At 37.2% G+C, this 17,505-nt stretch overlaps 1 protein-coding gene across 2 annotated transcripts in view; it reads left to right on the top strand.

The window, feature by feature from the left end:
- Nucleotides 1-391: 391 nt before the first annotated feature.
- The window catches only part of TDRD12 (tudor domain containing 12), a 62,430-nt gene continuing 45,316 nt past the window's right edge, over nt 392-17,505 (top strand). For both annotated transcript variants that reach the window (XM_020985039.2, XM_078150098.1), the window contains exons 1-8: nt 392-527; nt 2,037-2,099; nt 5,025-5,186; nt 5,849-5,985; nt 7,206-7,325; nt 9,939-9,994; nt 11,925-12,010; nt 15,146-15,332. In XM_020985039.2, coding sequence (XP_020840698.1) covers nt 2,076-2,099; nt 5,025-5,186; nt 5,849-5,985; nt 7,206-7,325; nt 9,939-9,994; nt 11,925-12,010; nt 15,146-15,332 — 772 coding nt within the window. In that variant the 5' untranslated portion in view covers nt 392-527; nt 2,037-2,075. The remainder of the gene's footprint in view (nt 528-2,036; nt 2,100-5,024; nt 5,187-5,848; nt 5,986-7,205; nt 7,326-9,938; nt 9,995-11,924; nt 12,011-15,145; nt 15,333-17,505) is intronic.

Genomic DNA, 17,505 nt, shown 5'->3' on the forward strand with positions numbered 1-17,505 from the left:
GACTGATTGAAATAAGGCATTTGTTTTTTTAAAAAAAAGCATTTAGCACTGTGCTTGGCTCACGGTAGGCTTTGTATAAATGCTTATTCCTTTTCCTTTCTGCTCCTTTGCGGGTTCTCTCCCTTTAGTAGCAACTCCCCCCTTACTAGCTCTTTAAGTGGCCTCGCCCTTTCCCTTTAACAACTCCAGGCCCTTCCAGGTACCACCCCCTTTGCTAATCTCTCTCCTTACTAACGCCTCTTTTTCTTGGCTCCGCCCCTTTAGGACACTGGGCGGCTCAGGCCCCGCCTCTCGCTGCCCCGCCCTCCCCGCGGGCTTCCGGCTGCGCAGGTGTGGCTGTTCTGGCCGCGTTCAGCCGGCTCTTGACCGTTGGGCTTTGGGGGTACAGTCGCCGCCCGTTGGGAGGTGGCAGTTTGTAGAACTGTCCACGTGGGGCTTGGAGCTGGGAGCCCGGGCTGGTACCGAGGCCATTGCTTGTCTGGAGCTCGGGTAGCCGTGGGTCGAGGCAAGTTTGCTACTTCTGTGGGGTGAGTCGGGGGGAGGCCAGGGACTGAGACCCCCGGGGGCTCCACGGACCCTGGGAGTGCCCCAAGGGCGGCCCCGTAGAGGTGGCGCCGGTCAGGGAGAGGTACGGGGTGGGCCAGGAGAGACCCCACGAGACTGGAGGGGCCGAGGGAGAAGACCCCCCCCCGGGAGTCTGGGGTCTGCAGGGATGGCTTCGGGGAGCAGGCCGAGGTCCCGGGGTTGCAGTGGTCTGCTGAGCCAGGCTGGGGGGAGGAAGGGCGCTGACCTTGTTGGTGGGGTGTATGTAGGGGGCGGGGAGGGGTCTCTCCGGACTGAAGACCACCGGGGAAAAGGGGAGAGACCCTCGAGAGGTTTTTGTGTCAGGCTGTCTGCGGGGAGTGGTCTGTGTAGCCTGGGAGGGGGTCCCTGCCGGCAAGTTTTGAGGAGCAGTGACCCCTGCGTGGGAGTTCTGAGGGATTCTGTAGACCCTCGAGAGGCACCCTAAAAGGCTACCCTGAGCTGAAGGTGCAGGGGAAGCAGGGCTCGCTTTGGGGAAGGATTCAGCTGTGATAAGGCTCCCGTGGCTTGGTTCTAGCGATGGAGATGCCTAGTGTAGCAGCCGCATTGTCGGGTGTTCGCTACGTGCATTTGTTGTCTGAAAGTTGGCGAAGATGGAATGTGGTCCATCTTACGCTCTTCCCCCTCCCCATTCTCCCCCTCTTCTCCCTAAGTGTCTTTGAGCCACTTTCCCTCTCTACAATAAGGGTTGGATTAGGTAATCTCCCAGGTCTTTTCCAAATTGATAAATGAGAAAATGGATGTTAAACTAGTGCAAGGCACAGAATTGTTAGTCATTATATTTTTTAAATCTGAGTAGCGAGCAAAAAAAAGGTATAACTGGAAAAACGAAACTAGCTAAACAGTAATTCTTAAGTCATCATTGGAGGCACGTATTTAAAACCCAGTTTACATTTTTTATCCATCGTTTATAATTACATAATATCTATTGTAGTGTATGATGTTTATAATTTTATATCTGTTGTTGTTCATTTTAAAAGGCTTCTGCATAGCCTAGGTACAGACTAGAAGAATATTGGGGTCCCTGGCCCTTTGAATTAATGATGTGCTGTAGGACTACAAAAGCATTTTTGGTTGTGTCCGTGAAATACTAGAAGAACCAGAGATAGTCATCTATTGCATCCAATGGTGCCTCTTTAAAGGATCCTTTGGAGCATTCTCTGAAAGCCAAGAGATTTATACAGCATGGTTAGGATCTGCACAAGTGAGTGGAGAATCCATACTGATGAGATCGGGAGTCTCAGATGGAAATACTTTTTTCTAAGAGACAGCAATAACTTTCAAAGCTTTTTCCTGCCACAGAAGCAAAGTTGGAAGATAGGGGCAGAGGAAGGAGTGTTCATTGTAAATGAAGAGAACTATGGAAATAGAATTCCTTCAGGTAGAGGAATAAAGATTTGGGCTTTAATCCAGACTTATTTCTAATAGTTGATGATATTTTTTTTTTTTGCTAGAGTGAACTGTGCAGATGAAGAATGGTTCAGTAGCTGAAAATGATTGAAGTTTTCATACTTAAGGTAACTATTCTAAAAACCAATTAAAAAATTTTAGAGTTATAAAATTGTAGTCCTTTTGAAACCTACCGTTACAAATTGGGGCAAAATTTTAGTTTTTAGATGAGCTAATTCAATTTGCCATTTTAGTTGAGCTAATCCTTGGATAGAAATTTTGTCTAAAAATGTACTGTTTTAAAGCAGTGGTGTCAAATACAGCTACAGCCACAGTTCCTTCCAGTGTTTTTGTTGTAGTTGTATATATTGTTTTCCTGGTTCTATTTCTTTCACTTGGCATAAATTCATACAAGTTTTTCCATATTTCTCTGAATGCTTCATAGTCATAATGTTTTTATATTTATATTTTAACATTCATTTTTTAAAATTTTGAGTTCCAAATTCTCACTCTCCCTCCAGCCCCTCTCCTAGGCGTTGAGAAGGCAAGCACTTTGAAATCAGTTAGATATGTGAAGTCATGCAGAACATGTTTCCATATTACCATCATTTCTTACTAAGCAATAATACTCTGTTATATTCCTGTACCACAACTTGTTTAGTCAGTCTTTCTGTGAAGGGTCTTTGTTTATAATTCCTTGCCACTACAAAAAAAAGTTGTCAGTTGTTTTTTAGTTGTGTCCAACTCTTCATGACTCTATTTGGGATTTTCTTGGCAAGGAGTGGTTTGCCATTTCCTTCTCCAGCTCATTTTATAGATGAGGAAACTGAGGCAAACAGAGTTAAGTGATTTACCCAGGGTCACACAGCTAGTAAGTATCTGAGGCTGGATTTGAACTCAGGAAGATGGGTCTTCCTGACACCAGGCCTCGTGCTCTATCCACTTTGCCACCTAGCTGTCCTGACTTTAAATGAGCTCACATTATAATAATTTAAATTGGGGAAAACTCAGTCCAATCAAATCTGGATTTACAGTTACAAAAGGTATTATACAGGATCCTAGTTTTCCCAAGGGCCATTTGCTGCCAGCTCCTCTAAATATAGGACTCACTCTAAACTATTTCATTGTATGTGACGTCTTTCTGTGTAAGGTTTATGCCTAGCAGTAGGGTCTGTGGATTATGAGTGCGGACATTTTCTTCACTTTTTTTTATTTGATTTAGAGCAATTTTTCACATCTTAGTAGTTTACAATTCTCTTGATAAATGTTGTCCTTATTATACCTTTACCACTTTCCCGTTGAAGACTAGTTACCCATTTATCTTGGCTATCAGACTCTGTCAGAGATATTTAATGTTCTTTGTTTTCAACAACAGCCATTGTCCAGCATATCCCACACCCTCCTTGAGAGTTCTCCTTCATAACAAAAGCAATTAAGCAGTACTAAGAGGTCATTCTGCCACGTTCCACATGTGCAGTCCTTCATTTTACTGGCAAGAAACATTTAATCAGTTGTTATCCAAGATGGGTTGTCAAGCTTCAACTGAGTACAGCTGGTAGTGCTGTTCTCGTTTACAGTTGTCATTGCATGTGCTGTCCATTATGTCCTAGTCTTCTAAGCTGTTTTTCTCTGAATTCCTTACACTCATTATTTCATTCAGCTCAGTAATATTCTATTACTTTCATGCATCACTAGATGTACTCTTTTTGATGCTAACAGACAGAACTTAAGGTCTGTGGAAACTTGATAAAGAGTTGCCAGCCCTGGCACTTTACATTGGCCTGGGAGATGATGATGCTAGCTATAGCAGGAAAGAATAAGGATGAATGGGGAGTTTGGATAGTGGCTCTGCTTTTTGCAAGGGCCCTTAACTACTTGGCTTCAGTCTGATTTAGAATAGTATGAACTCCCTGAATATTCAGATGTCAATTAAAATGCATTTGAAAGCCAAACAGCATATTCCCTGGGTTATCAACAGTATTATATCCTTTGAGGAGCTCTTGTATAATTTGGAAAAGTGGCTTTTAAAGTGGATTCTGTGCTCCACATAAAATGGAGCCTGTATTTCCCAGGAACAATGCATTTTGCTAATTTTTAAACTCATGGCTTGCATTTATTTTGCTGAAGCAGGATTCTGAAAAGCTGGGGTTTTGCTAATGTTAAATATTTCTAAATTAAAAAGCACCTTTGATGGTTTAATACTATGGATAGGGATACGGGACTTTGTAGACTATTTTTTTTACAATCCTTTGTGTTTGGAAGTGGTGTTAAGGGTGGATAAGCAATATATTGAGCTTAGGCAGAGACATGATTTACACCAGTTGGTGAAGTTGTTTAGATTATGATATCCAAATTGTGGTTTAAGTACCTTATCTTCATCAGAGAAAAACTACTTCATAATCACACACTGTACTCTAGTTATTTTGGCTTGTCCTGGTCTTAAGGGAGACTGGTTAAATGTATCTACAATGCAGTGTTAGCCCTTACCATTACCAAATTCAGTAACGTAATCTTTGCAGACAGAGACCAGGATATTAGCTGAAGTCTCATTAGGTTCTTCTTTCATGACTGAACTTTTAGGTCATCAGTTAGAATTGTCTGTTCAGAGCTTCAGAAGGGGGCATCATGAAATAACAGGAGTATAAAAAAAAACCTCGCTTAAGGTGTTGATTGCATTGGAGTTTTATGTTGTTGGATTATTGCTTCCAAAGGGAGTGAAAAGAAGGTGCAGTTCATTAAGAAGTCGTTTATATTTGTCTTTATAATATACTAATACTTTTCTAGTTTTCTTCCCCTGGCTAATTTGTCCTGCTGTTCATTTCATAAGCTTTTTCCCTCAAGAAATGAATAAGATTTCTTAAGATCCCTTAAGAAATGAAAAAGAGGTCTATTAGTTATTATTTTATAATACATGTGTTATATGTATATTATTATGAGATCTATTAAAAGTAGATTTGTATTTTGAAGCCTTTTTAAAGAAATATAAATCACGATAGATTGTATATATTTTGTGGTCTTCTAAAATCACTAATTTTGTTTCTTTCTAAAACTAGATTGAAGATCCTGGATGCTTCTGGGTTATTATAAAAGGATGTGATGCCTTTTTAGATCATGAAATGGAATACCAAAAGTTAAATATTGAAATGAATGCCTTCTACAATAGTGAATATAAAGATGTAGAAAAAATAAAGCCGTTACTCTTGGAAGAAGGACAGGTAAATATCCTTACCAACATAATTTTGAAATATGGGCTAAATTATTTTTAAAAAAATCTCTGGTGATGGAGGTGGGGAGAAAAGCAGTGTGTGTGTGTATGAATATGAGAGAGTACCATAGTTCAGGTCCTATCCTACTGCTTGCTAATTGTATGACTTTGATCAAATCCCTTAAATTCACTGAGCCTCAGCCTCTTTATCAATAAAATGGACATCATACTTGTATTGCTAACCTTACAGGGTTGTTTTGAGATAATAGATTTGTAAACTGATAAAGCATGGTACACAATGCACTACTGGTCTTTTTGCTACCTTGAAGTTAAGCATACTTATTGTTTTTTGAAACTTGTTTTTTATTTAAAGTGGTAATGCATTTCCTTACTCTTCTCTTTTTTCAAAACTTTTCCCAAGTCAAGAGGCAGCAAGATGTAGTAGTGTGCAGAGCACTGAACTGGAAGTCAGGAGAGCTGGCTTCTGGTGTCAGTTGTGCCACTGATAAAGTCACTTTGATAGCTTTGCTGAATTGCCATTTCCTTATCTGTAAAAATAAGGAGTTTTTATTAAATATTCTCCAGTGCCCCTTTTAGTTCTCTAATTCTATGATTCTGTGATTTGTGATGTTAATGTACAACCAAGAAACTTTTATCTGTTTGTTTTTGCAGGCTTGTGTGGTTTATTGTCAGGAACTGAAGTGCTGGTGTAGGGCAGTTATTAAGTCAATCATGTCCTCTGCAGACCATTATTTGGCAGAATGCTTCCTGGTGGATTTTGCCAAATATATTCCTGTAAAATCGAAGAAGTATGTAGACCTTGTGAGCCTTTATTTTTTTATTTTTTTTGTTTTTTTAGGAAAAATTTTAAACCTTCATATTAAAGTATTGGAGTATAAGGTGTTTGGAGAAAAGATTAAAGGAACTGGTGTTATATAGCTTTGAGAAGGAAAGACTTGCTGGCTCAACTCTATACCCAGTGAATGGAGGGAAAAGTAGGCTATCTGGATCAAACAAAGGACACTTTTCTTCTCTTACTCATCTTCTCGTGGGCTGTACTTAAATCAGGACCTCACAGCTCTGAAAAAAGGCAAATCTTGGAATTATGCCTGTAGGGGAGCTTGGCTGTAATAAAAAAACCTCCATCTAGACTTAGAGAGAAAGGTTCTCTTAGCTCTGTGATTTTTGTGATGGTCTGTTTCTCTGCTAGAATCTTCCTTATTTTCTGTTTCAGTTTTTTGTTTTAGTGGGAACTATTTTGTTAACAGGTACATAAATAATTTAGATTTTCTCTTTGAGTTTGGTTCTTTTGAGAAACTGTCACACCATAAATTTGGTTAGTTTCCAAGCAAAAGAATGATAGAATTAGATTTTGAAGGCACCTTATTTGGCATCTAATATGAAACCTCCAAACAACAGAGTACCTAAGTAATCCAAGAGATAGGAGATGCTTCATGTTTAAAGAGGTTCGTTAACTGTGTTATGTAAGTAACGATTTATTCATTCAGATGATTATGCTACAAATGCTAAGGGACCACTTTAGTTGAAAAACAGACTGTCATAAGTTTTGGAAGAATTGAGATTAAAATATTGAATATGCTGTTATCAATGCCCCATCACTCCACCTGTTACATACCAAGTTAGCAAATGGTAATAACTGAGGTGCTCATTTGCCAAAATACTTGATAAAAATTTGTGCTGTGTACTAAAAATTGAATTAAAATGTTTTATTAATCAATGAACCTTCTAATTTTTATCTGTACTAGAATGTTGTTTTGTTTTTACTACCTAAATGTACTTTAGATATTATAACTCTGAGTTCTTTAACTCTTTGAAACTTAATTTAACAAAAGGAAGTGCTGATTTATGGGTGGGTTCTTTATGTAGCTGTAAATGCCCTGAATTAGTTATATTTGAGAGAAATGTTTTATTGTTATCACCTTTTTATGCATGAATGAAATGTCATTTATTGTTTACTTTGTACCCAGTATTTATGCAATGAATCTATGTCTGTTTTGCTATCGTTAAGCATCCGAGTTGCAATAGACGCTTTCATGCGACTTCCTTATAGAGCAAAAAAGTTTAGACTATACTGCACAAAACCAGTCACATTACATATTGACTTCTGTGAAGACAATGCAGAAATCATGTAAGTATGACTTCTTAGAAATATTGAATAAGTCTCATATCTTTAATCAAATGTAAGATATTTAGATTATACCTTTTCATTGGTGTTAAGGTTTGCCAAAATGATATTTTTGTATGATGTCTGAATCCTGTATATTCTCTTTCCTTTTATAAAATTCTTTCATATTTCACTTGAGCAAAAGTTCCCTAAAACTTGGAAGAATGAACCTTCCAGCTATACTGCTAATATTTAATTTGTCTATAACTAGCTTATGGTTGCCAGAATGTATTCTTGAAGTTCCTTCTAGTTATTCTAATTATTATGAATAACTGGAAATTGTAAGACATTTGTAATGCAAATATTCCTATTTCTGGGCTACTGTCTTACTCCTTTCTTTTCTTTTTCCTCTGCTTCCTTCTAACATTGTGTTGATTCTTTCTCTCATTTTAAAATTTACCCCTTCTTTCTGTATCCTGTTCAAACATTTCTTGAGTCCCATTCACTCGTCATCTTCTCTTCTTTCCTTCTCTACTAGTCACTGTCTCTCCCTTTCCCATGGCCTCTTTTCTGTCCATGATGCTTCTTTTCTATACTCTTTGTGGCTCTTACTTCCATGGACTTACCTGCTGTTGCTTTTGCTTCCTTTCCATCCAACTCCCATGGGTTCTACCATCTACTCTCTTTTTTTTCCTTTTTTGGTGAGGCAGTCAGGATTAAGTGACTTGCCCAGGGTCACATAGCTAGTAAGGGTTAAGTATCTGAGACTGGATTTGAACTCAGGTTCTCCTGACTCCAAGGCTGGAGCTCTATCCACTGTACCACCTAGCTGCCCCTACCATCTGCTCTCTTTAGTCTTCCCTTTCTTTCTTTCTTTCTCTGTCTCCCATGTACAAGAGGTGAGAGATGGGAAAATGGTTTATCTCTTCTTTGTTAATTATAGTCTTATTTGCACCTTGCCCCTGCTATCACTTATGTTTCACTCTCCAACTTTGCTGCCTATTACATCTGTCTTCCACCTGATGACAGGCTCCCCCTTCACCACTTCTCCAACTCCTTGCTTGATTGAGGTTGCTGCTTTTGCCCTGTTTCCACATCTGACCCCTCGCAGTTCACTTTCCTTTGACCTTTTGCCTCAACTCCATATAGTCTTTACCTCATCATGCCATGTTGTCCTCTTCTTGAGCTACTGAGCTATTTTCTGATGATACTTTAGCTCTTCTTCTAGCCTTGCTTATTTCTGCCCTACATGGTTCCTTGGATTATGGTCTCTTACTGCTTAACTCCTTTAGGTGATCTGTTTTTTCTTTTACTTATCCCTGTCATTGTCAACCTTGTCCTCCTCTCCCTGATATGTTATTTCTAGCCATTCTCTACTTTTTGCCCTTTCTACCACTTTTTTGTTCCTTAACTGATGCTCCAGATTTACTTCTTTACCTGTTCAGTTGTGTCACAACTTTACCCACTCCCTGGCCTCTGTCCTCTCTCTCTTTGACCCTTTGTCTCTTGTCTCTGATCTGCCTTTTCATTCTCGTTTACTTGCTTTGGGAATTGTTTCAGCATTTCTTCCAATTCAACTCATAAATTCAGAGTATCATCTAGTTCATTACTCTTTCCTTGACAGTGACATTTTAGAGTATAACGTGATAGTTGTCCTCTAATCATCATTAAAAGGTAAGAATGTACCCTGAACCTACTTAATTTTCCCTTAGGAAGCCTTTTGATTTGTCATTCATTGCATTATTTAAATGTTTCCTGACTTGTGCAGCCATTTCTCTTGCTGGGCCTGTTTCCCTGGCATGCATTCAGCACACATACAACATCTTTCCTGTGCACTTATTTTAGAGACAAAATTAAGCTATCATTTGTATATTATGTATGACACACACACACATAACATATACATATATGTATATACATATATACGTATGTATATCCAAAGTGTCCCAAAAGTCTAAGTATAAATTTAATCTTACTGAAACTTAAATATGTTATTGAGTCATTTCTTATGGGACAGAAATTCTTAAGGGAAATGGGAACAGTTCTGCCATCCAAATGAGGGTCATTGCTGATAGTACTTAGTAAGGTCACAGGAACTAGAAGTTCTTAGTTCTAATCTCCTTTCTCCTGGGTAGACAGTATTCAGGAATGCTGTGTTTGGTTCTAGCTGTCACAACTGGCAAACTGATATCTATTCAGAGGAAGGTGACTAGGATAACAGAAGGTCTGAAATGAGGCGCTGACAGCTACTCCAGGCATAGAAATGTTCAGTTTTCCTTCTTTAGTGTAGACAGCAACACTGTAGGATAGACCTGTCATGGGCATTAAAACCATGTCTACTAACCACAGAGGGAAAGGGTTCTTATATCCCTTGTTATCATTATATTCAGGCTATAATATATTTTTTTCTTTTTTAATGTTTACTGATGCTTTTTTATAATAGCTCAGTCATTTCCCAGTGACTCTCCCTTCTACGATAACCATCTTGTAACAAGTACAGTCAAGTAAAGTAAATCAACAATATTAAAATTTAATGCAAAAACCCCCACAAAAGTAAGAACAATCAATATCAGGTTCTTCTTATGATAATGCTTTTAGTGAAAAAAATGAATTAATTTGTGTTCAATATTTTTCTAGACCTGCTAAGAAATGGGATAGTGCTGCTATTCAGTACTTTCAGAATATTCTGAAAGGTAAGACAAGTAAAAGCAGAAGCAGTCCTTATGTTTATGCATTCTGGGTTTCATGTCATAGTTACTGTTAATTTGGTAAGACACTTTTTAAAACACTGGAATGATCAAATTCCTGAGAGAGGAGAGAGAAGGGCCTGCTATATAGATAACTAAAGATTTTATAAAAATTAGTGTTTTCTTCCTAAGTTTGTCAATATGTCTGAATTTTAAAATTGTAGTTAGCTTCTTTATATCATGAATAGGAAAAAGCATACTAGTAATTCTAGTATGAATATGAATGTTTACTTTGTAACTAGCACTAGATTGGGTGCCTGTGTATAATACATGGGCCCTGCCTTCAGTCTGATTGTTAGACAAGAAATAAATAGTATATCTTATGAGGTACTACAAGATTGTTAATTGTATAGTATTGACCATAAATATTGTAGGAATTCTCATGTGGAGGAAATAGGCCTTGAATTGGGTGTTGGGTGGATAGGATTTGTTTAGATGGATGAAAGGGGAGGAGGCACGCGATTTTGTAGGAAAGTAGGACTGGTGTAAAACCACAAGTAGAGTTGTAAATATTGCAATAAGTATGGGGGGGGGTGTTGGGGGTATGTGTGTGTGTGTGTGTGTGTGTGTGTGTGCGCGCGTGCATGCGTGCATGTGTGCGTGCGTGTATTTTGCAGGAGTAGGCCAGGGAATGATGTCCTCTAATCTGAGGACCAGCATAGCAAAGTCCAAAGACGTTAATCACCAGAAGATTGGCTGTCATCTCATGAATTTAAAGCCACTATAATTCATGAAAAACTTACATATAGAAAGATTGTGATCTGCATCAGTAGAAGGGAGTACTCTCTTTGATGCAAGCATAGATCTTGGAAATATTGAAGAATGTTGCAGCATTTGCAGGAAGAGCACCTAGACAGTTGCACTCATCTAGGAATGAAGTGAGGGCCAGTACATCAGGGTCTTGGTCCTAGGAATTTACGAAGATAAATCTGAGAGATGTTGGAAAGGAAAAAATGACAAGACTTGGTGATTAGCTGGATATCAGTTTCAAAGGAGAGGGAAGAAGGGAGAATAATCTCAAACATTTTGAGACTGCAAGAAAGGAGTTGTTACTAGAAATAGTGTTAATTTTGGAAGGCGCTGGTTTGGGCTCAGAGGTTGGGAATATGATAAATTTAGTTTTAGTCATTTCAAGTGACAGTGATGGAGTATTTCAGTAGAATTGTCCTGTATAGGCATTTGGATATATGATACATTTGTCTCTGGAGTCATTTGTTTGACTTAGCTAACAATACTAAGGTAAAAAAGGGTGATTCCTCTGAGGAAATTAGTGTAGAAGCATGGAGCAAAAGCCTAAGGATTGAGCTGTTGTGGTTCAAATTAGTAAAAATAAAGATGGTCCAACAAAGGATACAAACCTATATAGTATAATAATGAAAGGAATCCCCATGTAGGGAGCTTCCTTATGCTGAAGATTCATTTGCTCTGAATTCTCAGGCTTAACATTTATTTTAGCTACAGTTACTAAGTGCCTTCTCTGTACCAGGCGCTGAGTACAAAGATGAAAATGAAACAGTCCCTGCCATCAAGGACCTATTCTCTCTCACTTTTGTAATTCCTTGCCTTCATTTTAAACCTGATTTACTGCCCCCCCCCCGATTTTTTTTTGGTGGGGGTTGCAGAGAGTTATCATGGATGGTTGTTAGGACTTCTTTTGCTGGGAAGAGTAGGGGAGATTTTCAAGTTAAAGGTACCAGGTGATAGGTGTATAAAGCAGAGTGCAAAAGAAAATGATCTGATTGTTAGCTTGATCTTTTTAATGCCAATTAGCATCGTCTAAGTTCTAAAAAATTAAAAGTTGAATATTTAATACTAAATTTCAAAGATATTTTTATTTTATTGCTGTATAAATGACACTTCTATTATTTATACTTAGCAGCTACACACTTTGAAGCAAAATTATGTGGTATGGAAGAAGATATTTTTGATGTTTACCTTTATATAACTATAAAAAATGAAAAGGTAAGTCAAGATCAGTTTGTAGCGGAAAAAATCCTGGATTTGAATTCATAGACTTTCAGAAACATCAGAAGCCATCTAATCCACCTGTTACTTGTTGCCTATCCCTTCTAATGATCAGGTCCAGCCCTCATAGATCTCCTTGTGAGGTGGAACCTGTTACCTGCCCAAAGCAGCCAGCCTGTGCCACTTAGGAATAGGGCTAATTATAAGGAAGTTTGTTTTTTTTCCCCTTACGTCAAGCCTAAACTTGCCTCTTGTCAATTTTCACCCCCTTCCTTCCAATAGAGAAGAAATCTAATTCTTCCGAAGGCCAGTGCTTCAAATGCTTGAACAATACTTTATTTTCCTTCTTAAATCTCTTTTTCTCCAAACCAAACATTCCTAATTCTAACCTCATATGGCTAGAACTTGAGTCATTTCAGTATCCTGGTTACCTTACCCTACTTTGTCTTAACTAAAATATTGTGGCCTGCTCAAGACAGAATGGAGCATTAGCCTGCCACCTCCTTATTTCTGGGTGCTGTGCTAAGGCCACATTAGGTTTCTTAGGTGCTACATCACAATGTTGACTTGTATTGAGCATGTAATCCACTAAAATCCTCAGATCTTTTCTTTGGAGGGGGGCAGGGAAAGATGCTCAAATATATGTATATATGTGTGTGTGTGTGTGTGTGTATATATATATATTTGTATGCTCTTACATTATTTCAGTGCACAGAAGAAAAAAGGGCAGAAGGGAACAAAGAGCAGGGTTTTTTTAACCACTTTAACATATACAAACTATTAAAAACTATGCATATCAAATTAATAACTAGTTATATAAGCCTCTTTGTAAATTGAAATGCTTCTGTTAGATTAAGTTTATGAGAAATTTTTAGAAATTTTAAATATATAAACTATTATCCTGCTGTCCTCCCTGTATTGTGTTTCTTTTGAATAGAGTATATTCTTCCTGAATCATATTCTAGTTACTAGTTTCATCCTATGCTTCTTCTGGTCCAGTGTTATTCTGCAGTGTTGCTTATATTAGTAGAATATTTTGTAACTATAGTAAACTAAAATTTTGTCTTAATTGAGTTAGGGTGGTGTTTGAAATATAGCCTTAATTGATTTTTATGTATCTCTCAACTTTGTGATGGGTTTGACAGATTGTCTTTTACTTTTAAAAAATATCCAAAATTGGAATCGAGGCATTAGGGGCGAAAAGGAAGTAAGAAAGCTCATCTCCTCTATCAGCCAAGCCCTTATTGATCAAAAAGTTGACAGCCTAAAAAAAATGCTGGGTGACAGGGGAAAGCCAAGCTACCCTTAGAAATTGACCATAAATAAGTGAATATTCCAAAATTGGGAACTGACCGTTTTCAAATAGAATTATATTAGAATAGAAAGTTATTTGTAGTTCGATGAAATGTCCCTAATTTAGACTCAGATCAGTCTGAATTATAATTTTTTTTTAAAAAATACATTTCCATTACTTTAAATTATACATATTAATTGATACTTGGCTGACTAAACTGTAAAAGTGATTAGGAATTGTATCTGTTTTCTTTTATAGTAAATAAAAATTATAGTTAAGTATATATTTGTAAATACCTTCAGACACTTTAAGATGTCTGATGCATTAAAAAATTTTTTCCCCTTTATGCAGCATTTTAAACACTTCTGAGTCAGCTTTGTTTGGCACTACTAATTTGCATTGTCTATGAAGAGTGATAGGTTGTGGTGAAGTAGATAGAGTCAAGAAGATCTTGGCTTCTGTTGTGCTTCTGACACATACAGTGGGACCAGGAGCAAATCATTTAGCCTCTCAGTGCCCCAGGAAATTTTTTAAAACCGTAAGTTTTTCAAGCTCTGCAGCTTCATTGGTAGAGAGAAGTTTTATACCAAAATTCTAACACTAATAAAATCACCAGTCTGAACCCCATTTATTTAACAATCAGTCTGTTAAAGCAGTGGTTCTCAAAATGTGGTCTGGAAGCTCTGGGGTCCCTGAGACCCTTCCTGGGGGTCTCTGAGGTCGAAATATTTTCATGATACTTTTAAGACACTTTAATTTCTAATATGGTGAATATCAGTAGATATGTAACCTACATGAAAGCTCTTTGGGGTCCTTACTGAAGTTGAAGAGTATAAAAAAGATTTTAAGACCAAAAAGTTTGAGAACATTATGATAAAGGTAAATATCCCAGTTCTTGTTGATGTTTGCAAAAAAAAAAAAAAGAATGCAGACCAAATTAATGGCATTTTATTATAGCTATGGATCTTAATTGGGGTGTATGCTAAGACACTATATTTTAATTGAATCAGATTTGTTCAGCAAAAATAGCTTTTGAAGATTCAAGGTAGAAATTAAAAAATTTTTTAAGTTAGCCCAAATCTGACCAGACATAGGCCTATTGTATCCTGCAGTGCCATTGTATAAGATGACCCTCTTAACGTCCAGGAGGAGGGCCGCTCACACCCAAATTTTTATCTCCTTGAATAGGTCTAAATGATGGTATGGAAAAATCCCTTCATATCAACTTTCAGAAGAGAAAATGGGGATAGTTCTCACTACTCACTTAAGTCTTTTTGTATCTGAAATGATGCTGGATTTTATAATGTGAATGGAGGATTATAAACATAGCGCAGACACTAACTTAGAGGTCATCTAGTCCAAGCCCCTCATTTCACAAAAGAGGAAACTGAGACCTAGAGAGGTGAAGTGATCTGTCCAAGATGACACAGGGAGGAGTAAGTAGCGTATCACAAGCAGGTTTCTAACCCAGCTCCGGCTCCGAATGCAGTGTTCTTTTTGCACTACTCTGAAAGACCAGGTCAGGTGTCAAGAGGGGTACTTCAGATGGTTTTTGGAGGGTAAAGAAGATATGTGGTTAAACACATATAAAGAAGGTATTTGAGGTGAAAGAATGACCTGTGAAGAGTCTTGAAGTTAGCAGTAGGTGGGACTGAGGAAGTTGGGGATATCTCAGAAGATATCAGAAGATTCCCTAATCTGTGGCCTTGGGGGAGGCAGACTATTCTTTACCATTAGGCACTGTGCCAAATGCGACTTAGAGCTTGTGGTACCATTTAGCAGAATTAACTGTCATTTAGCTTTATTCTTTCTCAATACTTTTGTGTTTAATTTTAAAGGTATGTGTTAATGATGATCTGGTTGCAAAGAACTTTGCTTGTTATGTAACACCCAAGGAAAAAAAAATTGATTGCCCAGAGAAAGCTACACCAAAGAATGTGGAATCCCCTCCAGATAAAATCAATCCTGCACTTGCTCTTTGGCCAATGTTGTTGCAAGAAAATATTCCAGAAAAACTTGAAAAAGGTATGTATTACTTCACATGTAAATACATGTTAAATATCTTTATGTTTTCAGTCATTTCTTTCAAAGAGAACTAGCTCAGTATACTCCACTAAAGTCCTATACTGTTGTGGAGTCAGAAGACCTGAGTTCATATCCTGTCTCTGATTCTTACTACCCATATCAACTTGGGCAATTAACTTAATGTCCCTGCACCTCAATTTTCCCATTTGTAAAATGAGGTTGAACTAGATGGCCTCTAGGGTGCTTTTCAGGTATAAATCTGTGATCCTGTGACAGCATCACCATTGCTTCATGAAATCTACACCTTTGGACCATGACGGGTCCACTGATGGATTCTTATCTGAGGACCAGCTTGACTGAATTTTATCATTAGGCTAAAAGATTATGAATTTTTCAGGCATAGCTATTCTAGTAGGATCATAGATTAAATGAGAGAAGGGACCTTAGAAGTCATCTAGTCTAGGGCTTCTTAAACTTTTTCCTCTTGCTACCCCTTTTTACCTGAGAAATTTTTACGTGACCCCCAGTATGTATGTATATAAAATAGGTATTCAAATCAAACATTTACTGAATAAATCATAAATAAGTTTATTTTAAAACAATTCTTTGGTATACATTTAATTTTACCATTTATTAAAGATGAAAGCAAATTTGCATGCTAATGAGATAGGTGTACTTGTTTATTTTTACATAAAGAATAAAATCTTAGCAGAATATTTGATACTGTGGAATGTGAGGCGTCTGCAACAGTTTTCAGAGGTGATTGATATTTTGATTTTATAATCCTCAGTGCTGAGAACACCACTTCACATAAATATGTAGTACAAAACGGCAGAAGTATGTTTAGGGCCATTTCAAAAATTGTTGGAAATTCTGTTCTAATGCCAAGCCAAAATTCATTAAATGATTTTTTAGGAAACTCAAGTTTAAACATGTGTTACTTGATAACTCTGCAAATTCTTCTTGAACTTCTAATGTCAGATGACTGATATTTTTTATTTCAAATGAGTATGGTTTATGAACCCAACTTAAGTTTTTTTAGAATCAAAATTTGAAGGGAAATATTTCTGAAACTGTGTCTCCAGGCACTTCAGTTGGTCAGTTATAAGTCTTACAATTAAATCTTTGGAAAGTTTATTTTCAGTTATAAAATCTTTAGTACAACTTTCAATTTTATCTTTTAACATAAATGTTACAATTTTATCCTTGAAGCAACATGTTTAACTCATTGAGTTTTTTGAAAATATCTGACAACACACTTTTTCACATTGTGTAAAAAATTAACAAAATCAGATTTCTCTCAGTCAAATATATAACAACTTCATCTTTGAATTTCAGCAATCTATTTAAACTTCACCCTTTTGAGAGCCACGTGATTCAACATATTTTATTTTTCTTGTCAATTTAGGTGTACTACAACCTGGTAGCAAAGACCCTGCTGCGTCGTCATCAGTAGTTTTACCTATTTTGTCTAAATTTAGCCACTTATCCATAACCAAAAAAATATTTTTATCCTAATTTAAATAAATATTGCTAATAATTTCTCAAATAAATGCTAGCTTTAGTTTATGAAATTACATTTGTTTGTGCTTTATTTAAAAAATTGACATTCTGGGGGCAACTAGGTGGCACAGTGGATAGAGCATTGGCCCTGAAGTCAGGAGGACCTGCGTTCAAATCTGGCCTCAGACGCATGATACTCACTAGCTGTGTGACCCTGGGCAAGTCACTTAACTCTGATTGCCTCACAAAATAAATAAATAAAAATAAAAAATTGACGTTCACACTTACATACATATATAGAGGTGATGGTGGACAAATATTATTAAAGGGCTTTTGTCTTTACTTGCTGGAATTAAAGACTCATGTTTCTGTAAAAGAAGGAGATAACAGCTATTTAAAAAATAAAACATTCTGGTTTTTTTTTTTTGAGGCATTTGGGGTTAAGTGACTTGCCCAGAGTCACACAGCTGGTGAATATTTTGTGTCTGAGGTCTGATTTGAACTCAGGTCCTCCTGAATCCAGGGCTGGTTCTCTATCCACTGTGTCACCTAGCTGCCCCCAAAATAAAACAGTCTAATACAATACAATCCAAAGATATACTAATTTGATACTTAAATGCTGAGGAATGACGGTAGGAAAATATTAAAAGTCTTTGATTTCCATAATTAA

Source organism: Phascolarctos cinereus, unplaced genomic scaffold (genome assembly GCF_003287225.1).
Source record: "Phascolarctos cinereus isolate Bilbo 61053 unplaced genomic scaffold, phaCin_HiC Scaffold_2;HRSCAF=192, whole genome shotgun sequence".
NCBI classification, from domain to species: Eukaryota; Metazoa; Chordata; class Mammalia; order Diprotodontia; family Phascolarctidae; genus Phascolarctos; species Phascolarctos cinereus.